A 27,500-nucleotide genomic window follows, 5' to 3' on the forward strand; every position below is an offset into this window, starting at 1 on the left:
TGTGGGTCGAGGTAAACAACAAAATATATGTATATAAAAAAAAAAAAAAAAAAAAAAAAAAGAAAACAGAAAAAGAAACAACAAGAAAAAAAAAGAAAGAAGGAAGAAAAGAGAAAGGAAAGAATGGGTACGATGTATCCTTTTGATACAAATCCAACATTCTAATATATGTTAACGACCGATCGTCAATGTTTTCATAAGTTTTCACGATGATCGACCTTTGTTCGAAAGAAAGAAATCGTTGGGCGAGAAAATTCTTGTTTACTTCGTTAAAAAAATTTACATTGCTTCGTAAAGAAATTGGAAATACAATTTCCCTTTTGACGCGCTCCATCGATGCGTCGCAAGGTAAAAACTCGTAAAGCGATTTGTTCATTGTGTCATTACTGGTGTTACAAAGCGATAAATTGTGGAGTTTCATAAAGAATAACGACAAGTTTATGGAATCGTAAATCTAATAGATATTTGTTTACTCGTACTACTTGAAATGTCTTTCCTTTAGAATCTTTCGATCGATCGTTAAATAGAATCGTATATTGAAAATATTTCGACAAAGTTATTCTAAAAATTAGATAAGACATTGAAGATAGATAACAGTGAAAGCATACTACTTACTCTTAGCAGCCCAAAGCTTTCCGTCCTTAAGAGACTTGAGAAACGAATCCATATCCTTTCTACATTCATCCTGAAGTTCTCCAGGTACTCTCGTCCACTTAAGTGGATCATACAGATCCGAGAGCCATTGAATGCTATTCGCAGTTCTCTCGAGTTTTTCATTCATAAAATCAATGTCCAAATCACGACGTTCCTCCTCATTTTCTACTGCGATCTTAACGTGATTTTTCCAATCTAATTCAGGATTATTTTTGCTGAAGCCAATCAATGGCTCGTTCGTTCTCGTTAAATTTCTTTCTTCAGTATAATCGCTAGAATTATTAATATCATTTTTCATCACCTTGACAACAGTAGCCGTCAATTTTGGGGATTTGCCCAGTCGCAGAATATTTGATTCGTTTCTCGAAATAACCAGATCGACGACTCCGAGTATCACCAATGAACAACTCAAATATCGTGCCATATTTATTTCTCTTAATAGTCGACGAACTTAATTCAGTTATATCTTTTTATTTTCTTCCTTGGGAAAAACCAAATGAAATCGTTTAAGATGGCGTCATTTTGATGACAAAAATTACGATGTTAATATATCAAAATATTAAACGACGCTGTAAGATTATCGCGATAAATTCTTTCGTTTCTACTCGATCTACTCAACATTCTTGAATGGTCCTATCTTAAGACTTTAAAAATTTACAACACGTTCCCACAAAGTTTTTTCCCCTTTCCTATTTTGTTTTTTGTTTATTTTTTCTTACTTTTAAGAATAACTCTCTCGCTTCTTTCGTCGTTTTACGACTTCTATCGATAGAACGAATTAACGAACGAACGAAAGTCGTAGCGTTCGATTTATCAAGGATTCATGAATGAACCTTCTTTTTCTTCTTTTTCTTCTTCTTCGTCTTATTTTTCTTCTTCTTTGTCTTCTTCTTCTCTTTCTTCTTAATAATAAACTAGATCCTTCTTCTTTTTCTCGATATTAACGAGAAACGTATATTTGTTCTTCTGGATCTCTTTTAAATCAAATAAATTAAACACTTAGCTAACACTTCCGTCGAATGAAATTCTTCGATGAATCTCGTTCCGCAAAGAAAGGAACGTTTGAACATATACGTTAAGGATCACGCACTGAATGATGCGAATCGGCTCATAGCAGCCATAGACTAAGTTCCCCTTTCTCTTTCGGCAATGCACTTTAACGTCGGTATATTTCCTCCTTTGGCAGCCAAGGAAATGTCGTGGATCACGGAGATTGTCTGCCCTAAACGTTTTCTCAATGCAATTAAACGGACGCGAGTTTGCGAATGAATTTTAGTAACTTGTGCAAACACGAGTGTCTTTGACGAGCACCAACCTTGCAGTGGATAGTTTAATTGAAATTTCCGCAAGGACGAACTTACTGACAATTTTCGTCCTACAAGATAGATAGAAAGAGAAAAAGAGAGAGAGAGAGAGAGAGAGAGAGAGAGAGATTTTGGGAGAAAATCTGTCGCGAGTTCTTTACTGTATTTCTATGCTATAACTTATCAGACAATACAATAGGTATTACGATTATATTATAGTTTATCAGACAATACAGTAAATAATACAATAGGTATTCTAATATAATGGAAGTAGATTCCTAAAGCCAACAGTACGATTGATCTGGACATGGATCCAAACAATAAGTGACAGGGTTTCCTCTCAAGAGTGGCAAATCATTGAGACAATATTTTCCCTTTATCGTAGACACGTGAAACGCTCATGGCTTCCTTTATTCTCGATATAAAATACGAGATATACATACATAGATATGATATAAATACAAAAAAATATAAAATGTAGTTTGGAAAATAAATGTCAGTTTTCCTTTCAGAATAGATCATGATAAGAAGAAAAGAGAGATATTGCTTTTTGATATTCTTATCGAACTTTTGACATCGAAGCCTTCGTCACACATTAATATAGGACATGAAAAATCATGAAATTATTTTTTTCGAAGGATAAATATTCCTATGGAACTTCCATAGAATAAAATTAACTCTAAAAAGTATTTCAATATCTTCTTCGTTTCCAAACATTATATATAAAACGCTAAGAGTTATATATTTTACTAGCTATAGAACTATTGATCAGAAACTAAGAGAAAGAAATAGAGAAAGAGGAGAATTGTGAAATATGATTTTTCCGATAAAATGAAACGAAACGGAAGAAATATTTGTTCATAAAATAAAAGAAAGAAATTATGTTTAAATTCAACAAGACGTTTTACGTGTTTGTACCCGAGTTAAACGTTTTCAGATATGTTCTTTACACAATATACAGTGGGAATGCAATTGATATCAAAGATTTTCAATTATGCTCATTCTTACCGTGTAATATAATCATGGTGAAGTTATTAGAACGAAGCACGAAGTTTCTTCAAATTTCTTATTCCATCTTCCAATTTCCATTTCGTTTCGTGGTAACATTTTTTTCGTTTTCACTCGGGTTCTCTCTTGGAAGCTACCTACGTCTCGAAAGATCCGGTTACAACTTATGCAACGAAGCTTTCTACGTGACCAAACGTATGCGTATATAATTTGCAACAGGCCATAACTCGGAAGTGAAAGATCGATCATTATATTTAAATTCTTATTAATTCACCTCAATTGCCATTAAATATAAGTATTTACATTTATAACATTTATATCTGGAAATAAAAGAACATAAGAATCTATAAAACGTTTATTTAATTATAATCAATAGTAAAAATGTATTAACGATTTATAAAATAAAAAATTATTTATTTATATACACCAAATAATAATATTATAGAATTACTTTAAAATAGGAGTATATTAGAATATATCGGAATATTTTAAGTTAATGCGTCAATTAATTGATATATATATAAAGTTGCAATGTAAATATATTATAATTAACATATATTATTGTAAATAGAGTAATATATTAATATATAAAATATATTTTGTTCGATATTATCAATGTCAGAATGGCCGAGCGGTCTAAGGCGCTGCGTTCAGGTCGCAGTCCACTCTGTGGGCGTGGGTTCGAATCCCACTTCTGACATACATTTTTTTTTAATTTCGTTCAATGTTTCATAAATATAAATAATTATAGCATTGTAACTATATATTTATAAATTATCATAACATATATATATATGTACATGTGTATCTGTATAAAAAGTATATAAAAATATAAATAATTGAATTTGTAAAAGAAAAAATAAAAGTTTATTACAAATAAAAAATACATGAGTTTTCAATCAAATCTTGCTTTTGTTTTTCCAAAAAATTGGATTTGATATTAGAAGAGTATGATGAAAATAAGAGGTGGCATAATTTTTCGTGCCACTTCCTCGAATCTTATATTCCCCTATTACAAAATTTAGTTTTCATACTTGGGATAAATGGGAGTTCCTCGAAAATTGGATTTGATATCAGGAGAATATGATGCAAATAATAGGTGGCATAATTTTTCGTGCCACTTCCTCGAATCTTATATTTTCCTGTTACAAAATTCAATTTCCCTACTTGGGATAAATGGGAGTTTCCCCGAAAATTGGATTTGATATCAGGAGAGTATGATGCAAATAAGAGGTGGCATAATTTTTCGTGCCACTTCCTCGAATCTTATATTCTCCTATTACAAAATTTAGTTTTCATACTTGGGATAAATGGGAGTTCCTCGAAAATTGGATTTGATATCAGGAGAGTATGATGCAAATAAGAGGTGGCATAATTTTTCGTGCCACTTCCTCGAATCTTATATTTTCCTGTTACAAAAATCAATTTTCGTACTTTGGGATAAATGGTTTTTTTCTCTCTGAAAAGTGGATTTGATATCATGAGAACATGTCAAGAGAAGAGGAGGTATAATTTGTCATCCCAAAATTCACTTCATTGTTTTGCAAAATTTTTGTTTAATCGATATTAAGAAAGTATGATAATGGAAAAAAGACTATTTTTCTTTTTATAATACAAATTTATTTGTATATTATTTTTTATTACAACTTAATTTTATTATAGAAATAAATTTAATATACAATATAATGTTTAATCTTACAATTAGTATAATGTTCATTATAACGGAACACATATATCATTTTGATAATACAGATCAGAATTATGTTTTACGCGTTTTCCCGCGTCTGCTGTTCTATTATGGTTCCATCTATCGGAAGATAATATTATCTTTCTTTTGGACCGGTTCGCTGACGAAATCTTCGTAACCTGTTAAAGTAAAAGGTCGAATTAGATATAATATCATTAACTTTTTAATAGCCTTCATTGTTTTTACAACAAAGTAATTTGAAAAGAAGTAAAATTCGCGGTATTTATAATGGAAGAAGATAATGAACAAGAAATAATAGTCGAGGATGACTATTACACGTTTCTCAACATCCCAAGAAATGTGAGAATAAGTAACAATTCCTCTTATTTAGGATTTCCCGGCGAGAGATTATTTCTGAACCCTTTACATGACGCATTTTTGCAATGCTGACGTAACTAAACATAAGTTTTCTTTTATTATTTTTTGTTATCGAATTTATCAACAACTAAAGATATTAATAAAAATATTTCATTATGGACCTCGACAATGTGTTAAGTTCGGAAATGCCGGAAATACTGATGACAAAAAAAATAAATAATATTTATAATACGTAAATATAAATGAAATATTTCTTTATATTTATTTCTGTTATCCATATTCATTAACGAGAAGAAAGTTCTTACAATGCTTAATCATTTTAATGGAATTAAGATTATTAATGTTCTAAGAATAATATAAAAATAATGAGAAATTGATATTTTATATTGAACTAAATGGAATATAGCATAAACTTAACAAAATCATTTTGTTAAATATTGCAAATTTTTATTATTAGGCTACTCCAGAAGAAATTAACAATGCTTATCGTAGACAAAGTAGATTATATCATCCTGATAAACATGTGGATCCAGTGCTTAAGAAAGAAGCAGAAGTTTTATTCAACCGTACAAAAAAAGCATATGAGAGTATGTATTTGAGTTTTTCTACATTAGTTATATATTTTTTTGTAATATAAACATAATGTATAAGTCAATAAAATACTTAGTTTAGTTAATTTTTTATTTTGTACTTTAGTCCTTAGTGATCCTCATAAGAGAGCGATCTTTGATACTGTGGGAGTTAAAGGATTAGAAACAGAAGGATGGGAAATTGTTCAACGTACTAAAACTGCTTCAGAAATAAGAGAAGAATACGAGCGTTTAGAAAGGGAAAGAGAAGAGAGAAGACTTCAAGAGCATACAAATCCAAAAGGAAATGTAACTGTGTATATTAATGCTACAGACTTATTTAGTAAATATGATGATGATTACAATAATAGGTAATACATATTTTCTAGTTATTAATATATTTTTATTAATATTAATACAATAATGTTATATATGATATTTGAATATCTTAAATAATATTGTAGTATGGATATATTTTCATCTATTGAAGTCAGTGGAATGTCATTTACACAATCTATTGAAGCACCTCTTACTTTAAAAGATACTATAACTTTATATGGTTCATTGGCGACACAAAATGGAACTGGTCATGGAACCATTAATGTCTCAGCAAAAAAATTAGTGTCTTCTAAGGGATGGCTGGAATTAGATGTAGGTGCAGGCAATGGTCCAACTATATCACTAAAAGGATTTCGAACTTTAACAAAAAGATTATTTTGTGATTGTGAAACAATATTACAATTTACAGCGCACGGTGTGAGACCAGGCCTTGTAGGAAGTATGTTTTTTAATTTTTATAAAAATTGTTTGAATATCTAATTTATAAAATTATATAAACTTTTAAACTATGTAAAAATATTTTATCAGATTTTCTTCTTTACAGCCTTAGCTATGCAATTGGATAAACATACAGTCGGATATCTGACATATAGAGCAGGAATACAAAGTGCAATGAGTACAATGCTTGTAAGAGATACATCTCGTTCTTATGCATCAATTTTAATACATTTAGGTATTGTACATTCTTACATTAATCTTCATTATATATATAAAATGAAAGAAAAGGAACTCAAAATACGTGGAAACATACGGTTAGTAGAAAGAATTATTTACATCTTTTATTTGCTTTAGAGAATTTAAGCATATGTTTATATTATTTTTTCATATAGAATAGGTACATTCGGTGCATTCTTAGAATATGGCGTAGAAAAGAAGGTTTCTCGTCATAGTTCAGTTGCAGCCACCGTACGAATTTCCGTAACAACGGGAGTAACATTAAAAGTTAAATTAAACCGAGCTTCACAAACATATGCATTTCCAATTCACATAAGTGAAGAAATTCTTCCAGCTCCTGTGTTTTATGCAACTGTAGTGCCATTTATAACATGGACTGTTGTCAAGAAATTTGTTGTTGATCCAATAGTAAAAGAGAGAAAAGAACGAGATAAAGAGAAACAGAAAGAAGTGAATAAGACAAGAATGTTAGAAAAACAGAAAGAAGCCAAAGCTGCTATTGAATTAATGAGAGCTACGTTTAGTAGAATAAGAGCAGAAGAAGAATCTAAAAAAGGATTGGTTATAACAAAAGCTTCTTATGGACGATTTGTTTATCCTTTGCAAGATAGATCCACTGTTGAAGAAGCTGGACGAAATAGAGATGAAGTTATAGATGTAACAATTCCTTTGCAATGTTTAGTAAGAGATTCTAGATTGATTCTTCATGATGCATCAAAGGTATTATTTGATTATAATTTATTACGTACTACTCGAATTACTCGTAATTATTGTTTACTATTCCTAATAAATTATTTGTGATATTACAGAGTCAGTTACCTGGATTTTATGATCCATGTGTAGGAGAAGAAAAACAACTTTTAATACAGTATCTCTTCCATAATCAAACACATGAATGTATTATAAAAGATACAGAACCTCTCAGGATACCAGTACCTTGTAAGAACTATATAATTTATCTTTATGATATAATATTAAGAAAATATTGATAATTACTTTGCATATTAATGTAGTATAATATATTTAAATAAAATCTATGTATTTTCAGCACACAAAGTAAACACAACATGACGTACAGAACAAGTTAAACACATAAAAAGATCCCATCATATTCTACGTTGGCGACTTTAATCAGGTTTTGTTCATTTTTAAAATAACATCATTTTCAAAAATCTTATAATTACATTAATTTTTTTGGTAAATGCTTTATATATTTTTATTTGTCTTTAGTAATGATGTTCTTGTATAATATAGCTCTCAATTGTATTTATTAAGAAATTTATTGCATATACTGCAAAAAAGTAAAATATGAGAAACTACTGCACAAAGAATAGTATATCTGGAATTAAAGCTACCAATTGGAATTACGACATTATTATTTCGATATCGTATTAAATAAAATTTTTATGTATTATTATATTGCTCTTTATTGAAGCAAATAACGTAATGACTGCCTTTAGAAAGATATGGAAATTTACCAAATATATTCAAATATTATATTAGAAAACACCCGACATTAAGATAATGCCTGAATTAATAAAAACAAAATAGTTAAGGATTATAATTGATTAATGTATAGAATATTTCAATTGAAGATAGTATACATATGTAATTATGTAGATAATATCTGAAATTTATGAAAATATATTAAGCAAAGAGAGAAAAAGGGATATTCGAAGAAGAAGAAAATTGAATACTACTTATATTTAATATAAGTTCCAAATAAATCCTGCTTTGTTGAATTAGATGACTATGCCTTTTAATTCTTTATACATACATATATTTATATATTTTTTTTTGTCATAAATTTGTTATTCTCATGATTACAAACAATATTTTCTATTTTGAATTTATATTAAGAGCAAGTGTATCCAGACTACTATTTAACATTCCATTATTCGAAAGGAGTTTACTAAAAAGATTTAATTCATTGTCTTTTGTATTAATATTGGAGATGGGTGTCCACGAATGATCCTGTTCTAACCTATATGATCCTTTATAAGTTTGAGAAGGACCTGAACTACCCCATTCCTATAAGATACAAAATATTAAAATAATAATGGCACATTATTAAAATAGATTATTTTTAATACTTACTTCTGGATTAAGCATAGAAAAATAGCATTGACCTGACTTGCGTTCATATAAATGATATACTTGACCAGGATGTTTTACAAAATTACAAGCAGCATGATGCAATTTAATATTTTGATTAACTTCTAATAAAATACTTTCAGCTTGTCTTTGAAGAAATTTCATTTGTTCTACAATCACTTGCAACTTATTGCACGCATTGGCTTTGATGTAATCATCAGCCTATAAAATAAACACAGTTATAATATTTGTTATATCTGCTTGGAAGAAATATATATATATATATATATACATTATTAACAAATATATACTTTTTGTATTTCCTTTGCTAATGCAACTAAATCTTGTTTCGATGATTTTGCTACAGCATTTGGATCAACCAAATGTATACCTTGTGGCATGTAATTTCGTTCAACAAGAGCTACTGTAAAAATATATAACAACGTTACAATAATTTCTTAATACTCATATAACCACAAAAATTATTACAAAACTAATGTACATTTATTAGGTGATTCGTCCGAGTTGTCCATTTTTATATGAATGCGTTTCATGTATATCATAAGAAAATAAAGACACAAGTAATGATCATATCAATTTATACTTTCGTTCGCGTACAACAATCATCCTAACCTCAAATATAACGGTTTATTTGAAATAACGATATTTTTATCGAGCTTTTAAATTTATTAAATTAACAGATAAAAGTAATACAATGAAACTTTAAAGAATTATTAAAGAGTTTTATAGTTTTACAACCGAATAACATAGGGTAAAGCCCAATACACAAATTTTACGGATTTTTTACGTAGTTTGTAGTTCGTTGTAAATACACACATACACGTAGGTATATATTCACATGCATACACATATATAATTCACACATTACTACATCAACCAAAGGAAGCGGATCAGCTGTGTTCAATGTTGTGTACATAGGTTATGTGCATTTTTCGAATTTATAAATTATAATAAAATGATTAATGCATAAAATGTTAAAAATTTAAATAACGATATCAATGTTAACATTGACTTTGAACGAAAGAAAAAACATATTTTTTGCTTCAATATTTATATTCGTAAATATACGAAATATTGTCAATTATTAACAAATCCTTATAAGAAGAAGTAAGAACGTGGAATGGATTATGCAACTGTAGTGGATCAAGCAATTAAGCAGTTTTATGCTGCAGGAAATAATGAAGCTCACACTTGGTTGCTACAGGTTCAAGCCTCCCCCGAAGCATGGACTTTTGTATGGCAGCTTCTTGATCCTTCAAAGGTTAGTACAAATGATAGATTCTATAGATCTAACAGTATCTCTCTCTCTAAAGTATTGTTATTGATAAATTATATATGATTAATAATATTACAGTCTCGGGAAGTACAGTTTTTTGCTGCAACGACATTACATGCAAAAATATCAAAACAATGGGATGAAGTACCTAAGAATGAATATCCTGTTTTACGTGAACGTTTACTTAGCAGTATTACGCAATCAAATACTCCAAAGTTTGTACTTTCAAAGCTTTGTCAAGCGGTAATATATTCATAAGATTTCTTATTTTTATATATATATATATAGGAATTAATAATGTAAGATATTTTTAGAAAGTTAAAGATATATGAAAAGTTCCTATAAAATTCTACAAAACTATGATTATTATTTATATACATTTGATGTATAATATAAAAATATATATTTTAGTTAGCTGCATTTCTGGCACATAGTAACAATGATTTTGAAAGTAAAGACAAGGAGAAAAGTTTAGTAGAAGAGTTAATAGAAATATTACCATATGATTCACCACCAAAATTGGAGTTATTATTAAGAGTATTATTTTCTATTCCTGGAGAGGTAATTATAAATAAAATAAAAAAAAAAAAAAAAATATTTTCATATTTACATTAATATATTCTTATTATAATTTCATTAGTTTGAAATGAGACAAGCTGTAAAAAGAAAACCAAAGGATGGATTAGTTAGTAGTTGGAGCAAAACAATTTGGCTTTTACAACAAGTTTTTGCATCATGTAATCCAAATAACCAGGAAAATGATACATTATATCTTTTGGGATTAGAATGTGCCTTTTCTTGGCTTAAATTTGGCCAATTACCTTTGGAGATAAGTGGTCAAATTTATCCTTATTTATTAGTTGCTGCATCCCATTATGCACCAAGCAGGTACATATATATATATATATATATATATATATATATATATATATATATATATATATATATAAACTTCATAAATTACATCTTTGTTATATATTAAACACATTATATTTAACAGATTATTTTTATTTAAGGGAAAATTCACACGAAGACAATACTAGTAGTTGGGAAATAGTACAAGATTGTTTAATTATGATATTAACACATCCTGAATTACACAAAAGACCACAGACACTTTGGGAATGGGCAAGAAGTTTAGTCACAATGGCACGGGAACATAGTGGAAAATATTTTTGTGAAATTTTAACAGCTATGGGAGAAGCTTATAGTAGGACATTTTTACTTGCTCTCGCAGGTGAAGGTGATGCAACTCAAAAGTGGACATCCGAAGGATTAATTGAGTTACTCTTAGAGTGTTCAGAACAAGAAGGGCGATATCCTACAGATGAAACTCGTAGTTCTATTCCATTTGCTTTTTGGTTTACATTGCAAGACGATTTAGGTACAATTGATTCACCTCTTGAAAGTCATGCATTGAATGCTTTAAAACCAATATATGCACGGTTAGCAAATGCATTACTAAGAAAATCTACATTACCTTCATCACCAAACGAAAGTGGAGATGCGGATGAACGAGAACTCTTTCGATGTTATCGACAAGACGCTGCAGATACATTAGATTACTCTTATAGAGTTTTAGGAGAAGATTTATTAATACTCCTTGGGCAGAGATTGAGTGAGCCACTTGATAATTCAGAAAAATGGACTGATGTAGAATCTACATTACATGCTTTTGAAGCTTTATCAGATAGAGTTGGCTTGGTAGAATTCCATTACATTCCTGCCTTGATGGATTTAATTGTATCCCATATACCTTATGATCTTTACCCTGGAGAAGTAAGCATAATTTTCATAGTAAATAAATATCATATGTATATTCTTAATTATTGTCAATATATTTTCTTTTATATAATTTAATTTTTATTTTTATCATAGGTATTAGCATGTGCGTGCTCAGCAATAGGAGCATATGCTGAATGGATAGGAGAACATCCCGATCCTTGGCTTGAAAGAGTATTACATCTTGTAACATTGGGTCTTTGGAAAGGTCCAATTACAGCACCTCGTGCAAGTATGGCTCTTAAAGATTTAACAAGAGAATGTGGGGCATATCTTGCACCCTTTGCACCATCTATACTGAATACAATAGGACGAACTCTTCCAAATGTAACGTCCGAAGGGGGAGAAGGTCAACGCCTTATGTATGCAGCTGGAAAATTATTGAATACACTTCCAACAGTGGAAGAACAATTAACACATTTAGATGCAACATTGGGCCTATGTATAGTGAAAATTCAAGAATTGTTGAAGCAACCATTATTCGTAGCTCGTGTAGCAGTTACAAATCAATTAAAAATGGCAACTATGTTTTTCTCAACTTTAGAATGTCCTATAGGAAAAGCTGTTTTAGACGGACTTTTACCAATATTTAATGAAATTATTGTGCATCCTGAATGGAGTCAAGATAATGCTACATTAGAAGCAATGCACACATGTGCACAAAAATCATTATCATCTCTATTACATCCAGAAACAGATGCACGTCCTTTACTTTCAATTTTATCAACTTCTTATAAGAATTGGCCCCATCCTGCTGCATTAAATTTATTGAATCAATTGGTGTTATTATTTGGCAAAGATCCAGACAGTATTATATGGCCTGTTTTTGCAGAATTAAGTTCAATAACTTTAGGTGGTATTAAAGCATGCCAATCAGTACATGGCGATTTATCTGATTGGTCGGATCTAATGGAAGCATATTTAGGATTGCTTGCCCAAATTTGTAAAAAGAATGGTGAAATGTTGCTCCAAGTATCAGATCAAATTCCTGATATGTTACGATGCGGTAAAATATTTCTCTTTATTGACATATATATATGGATTTATATAATAAAAGTAAAAAATTATTATTTTTATTACGCATACGTCGTTTTACTTTTTTAGGTATTACTTGTTTACTACTTCCCGAAACAGGAACAGTCAAAGCAGCAGCATGTTTTCTTACTCATGCTATTATGCAAACTCCACATTTACAAGATTTTATTCAACCAATCGGACGAGAACTTGTTTTTGTAATACTACGGTGTGTTGGTATGTAAAAATTAATATTTAATATCCAAGCAATCGTAAAGTAATATAAAACGAAGATCATATGTATAATTTTAGGAGGAGAAGTGCCTCGAAACAATTTAGAACCTCATGCGGAAGTTTTACTGTCATTAAATAAAATGTGTGCGGCTTGGATGTTAGAATGGCTTCGTGTTTCACTTGAAAGTCAATCTGGACCTGCAGCTAGTGATATGGATAAAGAAGTTTTTATACGTAATGTTTTACGAGAACGGACAAGTAGACGTCGTCTTTATGATGCGCTGAAAGAATTTAGTCTTAAGTGTCGACAAAAGACTATAGGACTATAACGATGCGCTTTCATAAGTGGATTTAGATATATGAAAATAAAAAAAATATTCTAAGAAATAGTATAATCATTAAGAAATTATATCTTCGTAATAAATATGATATAATCTAAGGATTCACTTCTTATATATCAAAAAATATCATATTTTATTTTTTTGACTACATTGTGTATATCAAAACGTAAACATTTTTAGTAATGAAAGTAAAGTTGATATACAAGTGATTGTATAAAATATTAATTTTATTTAACTTATATTTATCAATATTTTATATACTTGTAAATGCTCATTTTATTTACATAGTATAACGTGATATTTTTCTTTATGAGTATTCACAATTTTACCTTAAATTAAAGATGACTGCCAAAAGGACTTTATATGTTTCTAGCATAACATTAATTTTTGTGTAATAATGTTAGTTTGTATTTTTTTGTTTTTATCCTAATTGTACATTTTTTTGTATAGCTCCCTATATGTTCCTTCAAAGTTTTTGCAATGTTAAGTATTATAAATATTTGTGCATAGTATATATATATATATACATATATATATATATATATATATATATATATATATATATATGAATGTATTTAAATGAGAGGTGAAAATATGAAATAGGGATATAAAAGAATGTATCACATTTCAGAATATAATAGCTTTACGAAAATCTATTCGAAGTATATTTATGTTCTTGTTTTTGTATTCTGAGAAATTGATACATTCTAATTATAATCATAATACAAGAAATAAACAAAAGAGCAAGTATATATTCTGCAATTTGTAGAGATCATATATTATAAATTTTTTACATTCAAATAATCTCGAAGTATTAAATGTAAAATTGATCATGATCTTCTTTTTTATCCAATACATGCCAAAAACGAAAGTATTGATAGTCTGAATTAAGACTACTCTCAATCTCATTGTTTATAATACATAAAATAAAAGTTTTAATTACATATATATAATAATAATTACATTTTCATTGATATAAATTCTAACTAAAATATGATTGTTTTCGTAATTACAATTTTTGTAAACATTTCATAAAAGCAATGATCATTGTTGATTTAACGTAAAATATATGTTATTTATGAATGAAAGAAAATCACATATATTTCCTTATTGTTACATATAATACAATAACTAAATTGTGTTACTATATGAACATTATTAAACCTCTGTTTACAAATAGTCACCGTACAAGCATGCACATTCGGACGGAAACTTCAATTTGTATACTGAGACTTTGAAATAAGACAAAGAAATGTTTTATAAGAATTGCTGAAGATGAGTCATCGATAATGCATTACATATCTTGCAGAAAAAAAAAAGAATGAGTTCTATTGGATAAATACAACTATATCTACATATATTACGAAACCCTAAACCCCCTTGAATTAAAGTCTTTATTGTTCACTTCCATTTGTCGCTGGAGGTGAAACAAATTTGGCAGCAACGCGTGACCGTTTAGGTCGTTCAGATTTTTGTAATTTTGGCGATGATTGTAAATTGTTTTGTACACGTACTTCTTTCTCAACAGTTTTGTTAACGTTTGATGCTTTTGGAGGCTGGAAAATATTTGAATATATCTTATACTACTCTTATACATCAAATATGATAATATTGAATCAATTAACAAACCTTAGGGAATGTTGTTTCTTTTGTCTCTTGTTGCTTTGCTGATTGTTTACCCGACTGAGAACTGTTTGCATGATTCTGCGTTGTTTCTTTGTTAATTTGTCTTGTATTAACGTTTCTACTTTTCTTTTGAGCTTGCAATGGTACAAACGATGTACTATTTTTAATTTCAGATTTAGATTCGTTTGTCTTTTGTCTCGTCTGTACTTTAATTTGACTATTATGAGGTGCCATATGGGCAAATCCTGGATTTTGTTGCATTTTCATATTCCATTTTGAACAATGTGCCACTGGATTATCAGAAGTTTGATAAGGTTTTGATATATATGGTAATAACATGGGTGGTCTTATGTTTTGTGACCAGGAACTATTTTGCCGCATATTAACCCATTGTTGCGACGGAGGTTTTAATAAAAGTTTCATGTCAGGCTTCTGTACCTTTTCTAAATTTAATTCCTAACAATAATAAATATCATTAATAAAATCGTGCGAAGAAATCATTGTATTTGTTATATCGCATACATTTTACCTCATATACTTTTCTTGCTGCACTTTCTGCTGCTTGTGCATGAGTCAAACAGGGGTCACCTAAATATACTTTCGCGTCTGGTAAAAGAATTTGAGCTTGTATCAGGTTCGTTTGTTCATTTAAAAAATAATCATATCTTGGTAAACCCATACCAAGTATTTGATAATGATTTAATAAGTGTGAACAATACCAAATAGAATTCTTGTCATCTTTTACCTCGTTTCTCTTTTGTCTAGCATACTGTAAATAAAGATAAGCAGTATCAATATTTTTGCATATATATTTTTAGACATGGACAAACATATAAAAATTTGGTGGAAACTGTGCTTCAAGCATAAGAGTAATATGCTTACATCAAATAATTTTTGAACTAATGGTGGGGCATCCGATGATTTATGGATTTGGGATTGATTTTTATTCGCGGAAGTACCACTTGATTTAGTTGGCAAATTTATCAGCGTGTTGTCATCAGAAATTTTCAGCACTTCTTTCAAGAAAGCACTGGGATCTTGTGACTGAAGTTTAGAAGTATTATTATGAAAAACTGAACTAATATTTTTAATTATTTTGTTTTTAAAATAATAAACCGTTAAAAAAATAGAATAATATAACCGTCTAAAAAAATAGAATAATACAAAAGACTCTATAATAGAAAATAAATATATATATGCCTGCAGCACAAAATGATAGGAATAACATGATATTGATAACAATGCATCAAATAATTTAATGTTTCACTGATGCAAATTATTATCATTTTACATGTAAAAGAAGATAGGAAATTATACAAATACAAATACATATTTATCAAGAACATAACTATCGTTAGATTTTTTGCCAAAATACAATACTTACTATTTGTTTACTTTTTTGTTTATTGATTTCATTAGATTCTACGATACTCGTATTGGAAGTTTTCGAAGATCCGCTTGAATCCTACCAGATATATAAAAAAAGAATATATAAAATTTATAAATGTCTCAAATATTTATAGAGATCATTAAACTGACCTCTATTTTATGCAATTCATTCCATAATTGTTGAAATTCAGAGGATAATTGTTTTGAAGCATGTTGCAATTCATAGGAAGGTTTATGTTGTGTTATGGGTTTAACATTACTATGTACTTGATTTTTTGCATTTTGATATCGTCTCCAAGAATCTGTTGTTTCAATGGATGTATTCTCTATTCCTGATTTTCCACGTTCTACTCGTTCACCATGACTAATATTAATAAAGTCAGTGATTGATAACTTATAACCACGATGTTCGGAACATCCATTGAACGTTAATCCACCTTATAAAGTTAATTAAGATAATGAAATAAAACATTAATTATTTATTTATATATATATATATATATATATATATATATATATATATATATCTTCAAGTGAAAATTAGTAAAGACAATAGTTACCTAAAAATGATTTATCAAATAAAACATCATAAATACTATCTATAATTGCCTTCGTTTTCTGAATTCCTATAATAGTTCCTTTATAACCAATTGGTACAGTAAAGCTTCCTCTGATACAAACAATTCTATCTAATAATCTTGTATGAGATTTTGGATCGGGTGGAAGCTGACGTGAATATAATTCAGGTTTAAATAGTAATTGTGGCTTCACTTGTATTACGACTGCTTTGTTTGAATCATTATACATTTCATAATATTTGTCCACTTCTTGTTCTATTTTTTGTACTATATCTGCTTCGAGTATATTTGCTCCACAAGGACGACTCTCTACTCCTCGGAAATGTTGCTCTTTTAACCAAGCTATAATACTATTTAATTCATTTGATCTATAAAAAAAAAAAAAAAAAAAAAAAAAAAAAACAATAAAAAAAAAAAAAAACAATAAAAAAAAGATATAAAAAAAACAATATTTTTTAATATATGATAATATTAATCTATTATCTGATATTAAATAATAAAATGTGTATAACGTACGACTTATCAAATAGTTCATCTTCATTAAAAACATCATTTGTAATATTTTGTGCCAATCGTTCAAATAAACCGGGACACTTTGCCATATAATCACGTATAAGATCAACAGCTTTTATACTATACAACCACTGACCATTTTCTTTTTTGGTATAGCCTGGTATCTGTTATATTTTAATATTTTAGAATTATATTATAGATTAATTACGCAATACTTTTGAAAAATAATTTATGATCATTTAAAATGTATTGTGTATGTTCCAAAAAATTTGCTTACTTCCTCATTCTTTTTATTAAACTTCAGATTTAATCCGACGTTAATAATTTCGTTTGTATTATTCTGCATAATATAAATTGTACCAGTAATTCTACTTAAAAGATGACTACTTATTCCTAGTCTCTGAGCAGCTGTGCTTCCATAAATATATTGTATTTTTGATTCTGTATATGCTTGTTTTACCACAGCTAGATCTGGTTCAGTTACAACTTTCACATATATTTTTATTCTGCCAGAGTTCATATTGATCTTTGGCCCAATTACCTATTTCATAAATATTTAAATATTTAAATACTGCTAAGGTATATAAATAATATTAAAAACACTTATCATATTAGTTTCAAGAAAATATAAACTATTATTAAATATACTAGAGCAAATATAATTAAATACCTCTCCCATGGCACCATAATGCGGATGACCTAACATGAAGCAATTACTTCCTGGTACAAATATTTCATCAATAGTTTTATACAACAAGGGATTTACACAATATGTAGAAATATCTTTAACTATAGTTTGATAAGCATAAAACGTTGGCATTTCCTGCCATTGTTTCTCTACAGACAGTTTTCCTTGTGCTGCAAAAATGTATTTACTGCCTATTAATGGTTGTGCATGGATTAAGATATTAGTTTTACCAATGTCTATACCAAAACGATTTTTATACCTGTTTACACAAAAATTATTTATGATACAATTACCAGTATATATGATGTATGATTATATATAAATATATATATATATAAATATATATATATATATATATATATATATATATATATATTTATGCAGTAGATAATAATTTTTTTTCTTACGTTTCAACAATAGATTTTATTTCCGAAGTCCATTGAACTGAACAAGCTCCCTTTAATTCTTCCTCTACTATATTGTCAGAAGAATATTCTTTTTGTGGATTGATTAAATTTATTCTCCATTTATGATTAGATACACCAACAATATGAGCTTCTCGTAGATAAGGCCACTCCACAAAGATGGTTTTATGTAATAAAGAGGCAGCAAGTTGTCTTAAGTTTGGTTCCTCTTGTTGTTGTATATATAAAATCATATTGTCACCTCTTGATGGTTGTTCAAATACTTTCACCTATTACATCCAATATTTGATTTTTATTTATATTGATTATGAAAAGCTCGTAATGATAATCCACAAAAATATATATAAAAATACCTTAGCTTTCTTTAAATTTGCTGTATGTTTTATATATTTTAAAGTAGGAAATCCAGGATAATGTATATCGCACTTCACACGTGGATGTAATCCTTTTACTAATTTTTCTTTAGGAACATAAATATCTTCACGATTTATTATTTTTATTTGAGCATGGTTTTCAATTACTGGTAAATTTCCAGGTAGATGACATAAACCCAAAATCTCTTTATCATATGAATACATATACATTGGACCATGCTTATTTCTTTCATGTTCTTCGACTGACAATTTTACATAATATGGCTCCATGGCTATAAGAAAATATTTTATCATAATAAAATTATTTATTAATTAAATTCTTCAATATGTCAACTATTATTATAAAGTATCACATTAATACTATTATTATTACTACTAGTAATACTATTACTATCTTTTATAAATATCAATAATGTTAATTTATCAATTATATATTTTATATAGATTATAAAAAAACATTTTATATTATTTACCCTCTGTTAAAATTTTCTCATCAATAAACGGTATAAGTACAATAGCTTCCCAGTCTTGTTTTTTGCCATTTAAATCAGTTTTAAAATCAGAAGGATAATAATCAATAATAGGTGATTCCTCTTCAGTTAATAATGATTGTAATGCTTCTGGTAGTAATTGTTTACTATACGATGGTAATACTGCTAATAATTGTTGGAAAGGTTGGAATGGTTCTCCCAATTCAAAATCGAATTTTAAGTCTTTAAAACCTTTTATATCCGAGATATATGGAGCATAATGGTGTGGATAATACCAAGACCAACTGCAGCATCCATTATAATAGTAATGTAAATTCCACTGAATAGCTCTAACATATCCTTCTGCTTGGGACCGCAAAACATCTCTAAAAAGCAACTGTATTGTGTAAGTAGGTTTTAATAATGATTTAATTCTTGTAACAAAAAATTTCATTGTTTGAATTGTAGTTAAATATATTTACAATTTATATAGAATATAAAAACTACACTTACTCATTAACATCTTCATATTCTAGTTTATTCATGTAATAATCACGTTTGTGTAGAATAAATTCCATATTATATGTATCACTATCAGATTCATAATCTAATCCATCGTCATGAGAATATTTGATTTTTTCCTCTTCTGCATCTTGCTATAAAATGAGATATTAAGCGAAAGTGACTATAAGGTTCAAGCTACGTATATATTAAATATTAAAATAAATACCATTTCCATATTTATGGATGATCTTATTAAATTGCCCACTTTTATTGAAGGAGAACAATTTTTAGATGAATCCTCGTCTTTTTGTGAAATTTGTTCGTCATTTTCTGTATTTTTATTTTTATTCATTTTAGCTTCTAAATATTTGAGATCACAGTAATACTCTGCAAAGTTCTCTATGTCAATGCGACTTAGCCGTTCCATGAATATTTCAAAACGATCTAATCTTAATCTTCCTGATTCGTTTATATAACCTAAATTTATTAATTTTATAATTATCATTGTTTCTTTTATATATGTATATATTTTATAATATTTTATTATATTATGATAATATTAAAAATATATTATGTTATATACCTTCTAAAGTTGGTAAGACTTCCATATATACATGATATAAAATTGGTAATGCCCCATTTGTAATATTTAAATTTGGTAAATTAGGTATAAAATCATTTCCCACAAGAAAACCCATTAATACCCAATCATCGATTATATGTTCAATATTAAAAGGAAAAGATAATTTATCTTCGATAGGAGAAAATTCATGATTTAAATATTCTCTTAATAATGATAAATGAAGAAGACAAAACTTTGTCTCTTCAGGTGTTAAAACCTTTTTTTGTTTCTTCCCAAATTTCACTTCTTCTCTTAATAATGAAAAATTACGTTCATGTGTACAAAGACCCAACATAATTAAATCTGCATCTAGGCCATACAAGCAATGCCTAATATTGGGATCATAATCTATTTGTGATTTTAAATATCGTATATAATCCATTATTTTATGTTCTCCTTCTCCTACAACCTAAAGATATTTCAAAATAAATGTTTAACTTAAATAATATTAATAATTTTTATCTTCCCTCATATTAGGATAATTTAATAAAATATTAGAATTAATACCTCTGGACCGCTAAATAAAACCTTGCATTTCTGCCAAAGTTTATCTGTCGATACTTTGTACGTAATAAAATATTTTAATCGTTTACTAATTTCGGACATAAAAACTGTTCCTGGTGTAATACAATTAGAATCAAATAATTCCTCTTTTAAGTCAATACCACTTGCTTTGGCTTTAGCCTTTTGCATTTCTGTTCCTTTAGCGGCTCTAAAACGACGGGCTCTTTGTTGATTAATTTTGGCTCTTGGGGCTACACCATCAATTGCAATAAAAAATAACTTCTGAGGTTGAATCATACCAAATAATATCTCAATATAATGGAATATATTGTTAAAAATTTCATCATTTGTAATATGAAAATTTATGTCACTATCATTTGGATGTGAACAAGCATGTATGATGCCATTCATATCTAAATATAAATTATCGAATTCTGGAATCTGTGTAAAGGAAAAAAAAAAAAAAATGTAACTTTTTAATTCCGAATGTATAAAGCAGCATGAACCAATAAATTTCAGATTTAAATAAAATTAAATTTAATAATAAAGTAAAATTGAAAATAAATTAAAGTTATAAATGGTTTAATGAAATGTAACAAGGACATTATATCTATATGTTAATTATAATAATCGTTTAGTCTGTCAACTTATATGTAAATACCTGATAATCTTTCAACATTTCACTTAGGCAAGGATATCTTTCGCTTATATATCTAAAAAATTTGGGTATACCCATTTTGGTCCGTGCTTTTTTACCCAACAATAATATTTGAAATGATATGCACGTATATTACAATTTTTTAATTTTGTTATGTTAAATATTTTTATAAAAATTAAAAACTTTGACTATAAGTGTATTTTATACCAACATTAATACACGTCTGAGATGAAATGGATTTGTAAAGAAAGGAAAGTCGATGTGTTAATATTGTGACCCACAAGAGAGACAACACGCGACATTGCATGGTAGTTATCCAAGTAACCAATCATATAAAGATATAGATAAATTAAATATTTATAAACTACCAATCATATTTGACAAAACTTGGAAAGAAATCATAATTTTTTTTTCTTTTTTTTTTTTTTTTTATTGTTTATTTTAGGATACGAAAATTATTTAAAGTAATGTTAAAGGAAATTTAGTAGAATACCGATATATAATAATCCTTAAATAATTTATCGATATTTATGATTCTAATATTTATCCATAAATCAATATTTTTTTGTCCTATTCATGATAAATTTGGAATACATTTTATATTTAATTAATAATACATATATCATTTTAAACTTATATTTAATATGTATACATGTTTATTTAAATGTATTTATAACTCTCATATACATACATATATATATATATATATATGTATATGTATATATGTATATATGTATATATATATATCTATATATACACAATATATCAATGGGATATTATTTCTACAAATTTGTTTTAAATATATCCTATGTAATAGGTTTTACATAAATGTATTTATAACACAAATACATATATATACAATATAAGATATCAATGGGATATTATTTCTATACAAATTTTTCTTTTAAATATGTCTTATGTAGTAGGTTTTTGTGTCTTTAATAAAAGATCTCCTTTTGGTTTCAATTTGCTATCAAGAATACGTTGTTTTTGTTGTGCTTTCATTTCCTGTAATTTTACATGTCTTTCAACCGCATAATCTATTTCTTTAACCAATTTATGAATCCTTTTCTAAAAAATTGAATATTATTAAAGAATTTTATATATCTTCTCTATAAAGAGAATATCAAAATTTTTATATAACAACTTTTATAATCATAATATACATACTGCATATTCTTGTTGTTTAATTATGCGCCTTTTTTGGTTTGTACCAAGTGGCGTAGGTCTCCCATCTTTATATGAATAATCTGCCATATTTGTCAAAGGTCCAAAAGCATTTGGATTTTCTGTTAATCCCTTTCTATAAATGATGAATTTATAAGAAATATTCAAAACATAAAATCATCAATGAAATAGAAAGGAAGAAAAAAAGAAAAACTTACTTTATTCTCCAATTTTGCTGTAATAACTTTATATAAGATGTATGAAATTTATTGAAGAGAATGTTTAAATCTAAAATTTAATAAAATAATAATTTTGTAAAATGTGTGTGTGTTTTTTTTTTTATAATAGAATAGATTATGAATTAATATATACAAATTATGTTAATGTTATTATATATATATATATATATTTTATGGATATATATTATATAGAAACATTTTGTATTTTTCATTATAATAATACTTGTATACTAACTTGTATAATTATTGCGACCAAACATTTTTGATATAGTGGTTAACATTTTAATTCGTATATGTATTGTTTAATAGAAGATAATAAAAGATATTAAATGTTTGTTAAATTTTTTTACTAAGAAATTAAATTATTATTATTTTGATTATATTTTGTCACTTATTGTAAATGATAATATACAAACTCAAAGCTCAACATTTGTTCATTAAACACCGTATTAATAAAAAGTAAAAGTATGCTTTTAGATTTAGACAAATTCTCAAAGTATTCCAATAAGTGTAGAGGGCGTGTAGTACGGCACTGATTGTAAAGCGAACCTATTGTTAATAAAGACATAATAAAATTTTTTTTCTCAATTACATTGAATTTATGAAGTTAAAATATGTCGGATAGTTCGGATGAGGAATTAATCGGTGGAGACGGAGCTGAAAAATGGGTTTTGTATCGAGATCGTGATGAATGGAATGATGTGACACCTTTGCCACAAGATGATGGTCCAAATCCAATTGTTGCTATTGCTTATTCTGAAAAATGTAAGCATTATTTTACAAATATTTTCATTTCATATTTTACTCTAACTAATGTAAATTATAATGTGTTTAAATTTTCTTTCAAATTACAAAATATATATATATATATGTATTTCTATTATATCTTTTACATTTGTTGTACTTGTTTTCATTTTATGTTTACTTGCACACATTATATATATATATATATATATATTAATTATCAATTTTAGTTAAAGATTCATATGATTACTTTCGAGCAATTTTAAAATCTGGAGAGAAATCAGAACGTGCTTTAGGATTGACAGAAGATTGTATTTGGTTGAATCCTGCAAATTACACAGTATGGCAATTCAGAAGGGAAATACTTAAATCTTTGGGAAAAGATTTAAAAGAAGAGTTAAAATATATAGATAAAATTATAAAATACAATTCCAAGAACTATCAAGTTTGGTATCATAGAAAAGTTATTGTGGAATGGCTGCAAGATGCCTCAGAAGAGTTGGAATTTACTAAGGTTATTTTAAAAAAAGATGCAAAAAATTATCATGCTTGGCAACATCGTCAATGGTGCATTAAAACATTTAAGTTAGTATAAACATTCTATTATGTTAATTATTTACTTTAAGATGATTACAAATTATAATGTATCATATTAAATTGCAGTTTATACGACAAAGAGTTGGAATACGTAGAACAATTATTAAATGAGGACGTTAGAAATAATTCAGCATGGAATCAACGTTATTTTGTTATAAGTAATACAACTAAGTTTGAATCAAATGTAATCGACAAAGAAGTTGATTTTGCTTTGGAAAAAGTTTCATTAGTCAAAGGGAATGAAAGTGCCTGGAATTATCTTAGAGGGTATTATTACATTTTATTATTATTTTATATAATTATAAATTATTTGTCATTATTTATTACATAAAAGGACATAAAATGTTACTTCTTTCTTTAGTATACTTATGCACGATAGTGCCGGTTTAACTCGTAACGACAAAGTACGTAAAAAATGTATAGAACTTTATGAGGCAGGATATCGGACCAATCATTTATTAGCCTGTATCATCGATATTTGTCTGGACAGTTGTATAAACGACGAATCATCTGAATCAATATTTCACATCAGCAATGCTCTAAAGGTAATATTTATAAAATATAAATATAGATCTTTTTACTATGAAACATATATTCCATTGACATACGTATTTCATTTCTATATTTGTATTTTTTTTTGTTTTTATAGCTGTGCAAAGAGCTATCTGAAAATCACGATAAGATCAGGAAACGATATTGGGATTATATTGGCCAGCAATTATTACAGAAGTTAGAAACAGTGTCGTAATATTTTTTTAACTCGAAACAATGGCTTCTTAAGAGTCTTATATAAGTCATTGTCAAATGGTTCTAGTATTTGAACTTTCATACATTGACTTTTATCTTTAATAATGCTAAGATGTATATATTAAGGAAAGATTTAACGATTATAAGGTAATCTTATTTTACACGATATAACTTAAGATTTCTTATGTTTCTGAAAATACTATAATTTTTTATTTTCACGGAATAAAAAGATGTAATAATCCTAAACTATATAAAAAGTTTGTATTTTTAGAAATATAATCATTCAATCGAGAGACCTTGTAAAAATGGAAAATGGAAGCTTTAGGAGAAAGAGTAGTGTGCAATGACGAACATTAATATCTATTTATTTATAAAATATTTACAGATTTCCGTGTATAATACATAAGTAATTGGCAATAATCATTCATTATAATAAATAGCTAGGCATTGGCGTTAAACTAATCATAAAAACCTAACTTTTAATATAGCATTTTTATTTCCGAGGGATGCTCAGTTTTATAATACCCTTTTCTAAACTGATAGAAATCTCATTAAACCGAGGCTTCATTACTAAAAAACGTGAGATTATTTTAATCTCAAAATAGGTATATATGCCTTCTTTGGAGGCATTTTTTAGCGGATCGTCTGAAACGAGAAGCGATTTTCGTTGCGGACAAGCGACGGGCAGTGACTGTGTTGCTCGAGCCGGACGATTCGCTTTTACGTCTAGATATGAGAATTTTTTCTTTTCTTTTCTTTTCTTTTCTTTTCTTATTTTTCTTTCTTTCTTTCTTTCTTTCCTTCCTTTTTTTGTTTTATTTCTATTAATAATTTCTGGCCCTTCCGTAGGATCTAACGATACCCTAATGATATAGGAAAGCATACTTTTTTTCGAAACTTGTATTTTATTTCGGATAACACATATCAATAATATATAAAAAAAAAAACACAACACTTTTTCCTATTCTTCGTTCTCGAAATCTGACGAGTAATGTTACACGAGCTACTCTATATATTAAAAAAAAAAAAAAAAAAAAAAAAAAAAAAAAAAAAAAAAAAAAAAAAAAAAAAAAAAAAAAAGTCGAAGCTTCCTTAAATCTCAAGTAAAACTTGTTCGATTTTTTATCAAGCGTGATGTTAAAAAACATTAGTACATATAATATATAAAAAGATATCGTTTACGCAATCGCGTAATTAGAAGAAAAAAAAAGAAAAAAAGAAAGAAAGATTGAAAAAAAAAAAAAAAGAAAAGAACAGAAACAAACACAAAAGAAAACAACGTTCGATCGCTGCTTCGTTTTTACCGACGATCTTATTTCATACGAAACGACGCTGAAGAATAATAAAAGCAATCGAAAGAAAGCTCTCAGCGTTGGATTCTTCGTTGAGAGTGGCGAAATGCGTGGGCGGGCAGGGGGGGGGGCGGAGGGGGATCCTAAAGCACGGTTCATCTATCCTAACATTTAACAATCAACATTCAAACGATAACTCCCTCTGCGCGATCTTGCATCTCTTCGAGTGGAGCTCGCTCTTTTTTTTTTTTTTTTTTGTCAATGTGCATTTAGATATGCTAATATATATATATATATATATATATATATATATATATATATATATATACATACACATTTTTATATACATATATATATTTTCTCCATCGAATGCATCAAAGTTAAGCGATGTCTCTTCGAAGAAGCGCAAAGGTTAGCTTTCCATCGTTACAACGACAAGACTTTGAATCTATAAGACACCTGGTCTTATCTCAGATTTATACATATATATATGTATATATACTGAATTTACACAGAAAATATATCCGCTATTTGAATAATTTTTTTCTCTTAATTATCATCATCATCATCATCATCATCATCATCATCATCATCATCATCGTCATTACCATCATCATCATCATCATCGTCATTACTATCATCATCATCATCGTCATCATTATCATCATCATCATTACCATCATTATCATCTCATCATCAATATTATTTTTTTATTATTACTATTATAATCTTTCGTTTAAAATCCGTCATAGTTTAACATCGTATAGTGATTTCTGTTTATATTATTATTTATAGTGTCTAATTACGCGACACGTATCAAGTTACAAGTAAAAGAGTTTTTCTCCCTCCCTCTCTCTCTCTCTCTCTCTCTCTCTCTCTCTCTCTCTCTCTCTCTCTCTCTCTCTCTCTTTCTCTCTCTCTTTTTCGATCTCGCATTTTTTAAGATGCCGTGAAAATATTCGCAATCGTATTAATCGTATAATTTTG

At 27.9% G+C, this 27,500-nt stretch overlaps 7 protein-coding genes and 1 non-coding gene across 13 annotated transcripts in view; 4 read left to right on the plus strand and 4 right to left on the minus strand.

Annotated features, from left to right (window-relative positions):
* The window catches only part of LOC124423808 (nose resistant to fluoxetine protein 6-like), a 16,799-nt gene extending 13,596 nt beyond the window's left edge, over positions 1 to 3,203 (minus strand). Inside the window, exons 1-2 of one of the 3 annotated variants that reach the window (XM_046962016.1) lie at positions 2,967 to 3,202; positions 616 to 1,876 (exon numbers count right to left, since the gene is read on the minus strand). In XM_046962016.1, coding sequence (XP_046817972.1) covers positions 616 to 1,078 — 463 coding nt within the window. In that variant the 5' untranslated portion in view covers positions 1,079 to 1,876; positions 2,967 to 3,202. Of the gene's footprint in view, positions 1 to 615 lie in introns of all 3 variants that reach the window. The other 2 variants (XM_046962017.1, XM_046962015.1) reach the window with 2 other exon arrangements.
* A 380-nt stretch (positions 3,204 to 3,583) lies between these two features.
* Trnal-cag lies at positions 3,584 to 3,666 on the plus strand. The gene has a single exon. It is a non-coding gene; the product is annotated as a tRNA-Leu (tRNA).
* A 1,126-nt stretch (positions 3,667 to 4,792) lies between these two features.
* On the plus strand, positions 4,793 to 8,361 carry LOC124423366 (dnaJ homolog subfamily C member 11). Its single transcript, XM_046961002.1, has 8 exons — positions 4,793 to 5,013; positions 5,489 to 5,618; positions 5,728 to 5,971; positions 6,065 to 6,378; positions 6,484 to 6,691; positions 6,770 to 7,334; positions 7,424 to 7,553; positions 7,663 to 8,361. Exons 1-8 carry the CDS (start codon positions 4,942 to 4,944, stop codon positions 7,683 to 7,685), a joined length of 1,686 nt encoding a protein of 561 aa, XP_046816958.1. The 5' UTR covers positions 4,793 to 4,941; the 3' UTR covers positions 7,686 to 8,361.
* On the minus strand, positions 8,300 to 9,525 carry LOC124423367 (uncharacterized protein C1orf50 homolog). 2 transcript variants are annotated; one of them, XM_046961005.1, is made up of 4 exons: positions 9,211 to 9,525; positions 9,020 to 9,129; positions 8,712 to 8,930; positions 8,300 to 8,645 (listed from the first exon to the last, which is right to left on the minus strand). In XM_046961005.1, exons 1-4 carry the CDS (start codon positions 9,269 to 9,271, stop codon positions 8,454 to 8,456), a joined length of 582 nt encoding a protein of 193 aa, XP_046816961.1. In that variant the 5' UTR covers positions 9,272 to 9,525; the 3' UTR covers positions 8,300 to 8,453. The 2 variants fall into 2 exon arrangements, with proteins under 2 accessions (XP_046816961.1, XP_046816959.1); XM_046961003.1 differs by having other exon boundaries at positions 9,020 to 9,132; positions 9,211 to 9,520.
* A 74-nt stretch (positions 9,526 to 9,599) lies between these two features.
* LOC124423365 (importin-13) lies at positions 9,600 to 14,734 on the plus strand. Its single transcript, XM_046961001.1, has 8 exons — positions 9,600 to 9,990; positions 10,084 to 10,248; positions 10,417 to 10,566; positions 10,646 to 10,893; positions 11,022 to 11,784; positions 11,884 to 12,793; positions 12,892 to 13,038; positions 13,114 to 14,734. The coding sequence occupies exons 1-8, from the start codon at positions 9,850 to 9,852 to the stop codon at positions 13,362 to 13,364; spliced, it is 2,775 nt and encodes a 924-aa protein (XP_046816957.1). The 5' UTR covers positions 9,600 to 9,849; the 3' UTR covers positions 13,365 to 14,734.
* LOC124423363 (5'-3' exoribonuclease 1) lies at positions 14,109 to 21,951 on the minus strand. 2 transcript variants are annotated; one of them, XM_046960999.1, is made up of 18 exons: positions 21,731 to 21,951; positions 21,073 to 21,510; positions 20,527 to 20,974; positions 20,170 to 20,420; positions 19,953 to 20,095; positions 19,443 to 19,825; positions 18,949 to 19,241; positions 18,578 to 18,864; positions 18,153 to 18,429; positions 17,760 to 18,023; positions 17,486 to 17,646; positions 16,952 to 17,337; positions 16,542 to 16,828; positions 16,387 to 16,467; positions 15,885 to 16,046; positions 15,532 to 15,771; positions 15,006 to 15,458; positions 14,109 to 14,932 (listed from the first exon to the last, which is right to left on the minus strand). In XM_046960999.1, exons 1-18 carry the CDS (start codon positions 21,803 to 21,805, stop codon positions 14,771 to 14,773), a joined length of 4,791 nt encoding a protein of 1,596 aa, XP_046816955.1. In that variant the 5' UTR covers positions 21,806 to 21,951; the 3' UTR covers positions 14,109 to 14,770. The 2 variants fall into 2 exon arrangements, with proteins under 2 accessions (XP_046816955.1, XP_046816956.1); XM_046961000.1 differs by lacking the exon at positions 15,885 to 16,046.
* A 590-nt stretch (positions 21,952 to 22,541) lies between these two features.
* Positions 22,542 to 23,565, minus strand: LOC124423979 (39S ribosomal protein L52, mitochondrial). Its single transcript, XM_046962397.1, has 4 exons — positions 23,369 to 23,565; positions 23,113 to 23,182; positions 22,898 to 23,030; positions 22,542 to 22,798 (listed from the first exon to the last, which is right to left on the minus strand). The coding sequence occupies exons 1-4, from the start codon at positions 23,412 to 23,414 to the stop codon at positions 22,643 to 22,645; spliced, it is 405 nt and encodes a 134-aa protein (XP_046818353.1). The 5' UTR covers positions 23,415 to 23,565; the 3' UTR covers positions 22,542 to 22,642.
* A 33-nt stretch (positions 23,566 to 23,598) lies between these two features.
* LOC124423977 (protein farnesyltransferase/geranylgeranyltransferase type-1 subunit alpha) overlaps positions 23,599 to 27,500 on the plus strand; it is a 6,806-nt gene continuing 2,904 nt past the window's right edge. The window contains exons 1-6 of one of the 2 annotated variants that reach the window (XR_006942213.1): positions 23,599 to 23,898; positions 24,108 to 24,462; positions 24,541 to 24,741; positions 24,836 to 25,019; positions 25,124 to 25,368; positions 25,493 to 27,500. The exon at positions 25,493 to 27,500 is cut by the window's right edge and continues 2,904 nt beyond it. Coding sequence is in view for 1 of the 2 variants with exons in the window: in XM_046962396.1 (XP_046818352.1) it covers positions 23,748 to 23,898; positions 24,108 to 24,462; positions 24,541 to 24,741; positions 24,836 to 25,019; positions 25,124 to 25,222 (990 nt within the window). In the remaining variant the exon portion in view is untranslated. Of the gene's footprint in view, positions 23,899 to 24,107; positions 24,463 to 24,540; positions 24,742 to 24,835; positions 25,020 to 25,123 lie in introns of both variants that reach the window. The other variant, XM_046962396.1, reaches the window with a different exon arrangement.

The sequence above is a fragment of the Vespa crabro genome, chromosome 4, assembly GCF_910589235.1.
Source record: "Vespa crabro chromosome 4, iyVesCrab1.2, whole genome shotgun sequence".
Lineage (NCBI taxonomy): Eukaryota > Metazoa > Arthropoda > Insecta > Hymenoptera > Vespidae > Vespa > Vespa crabro.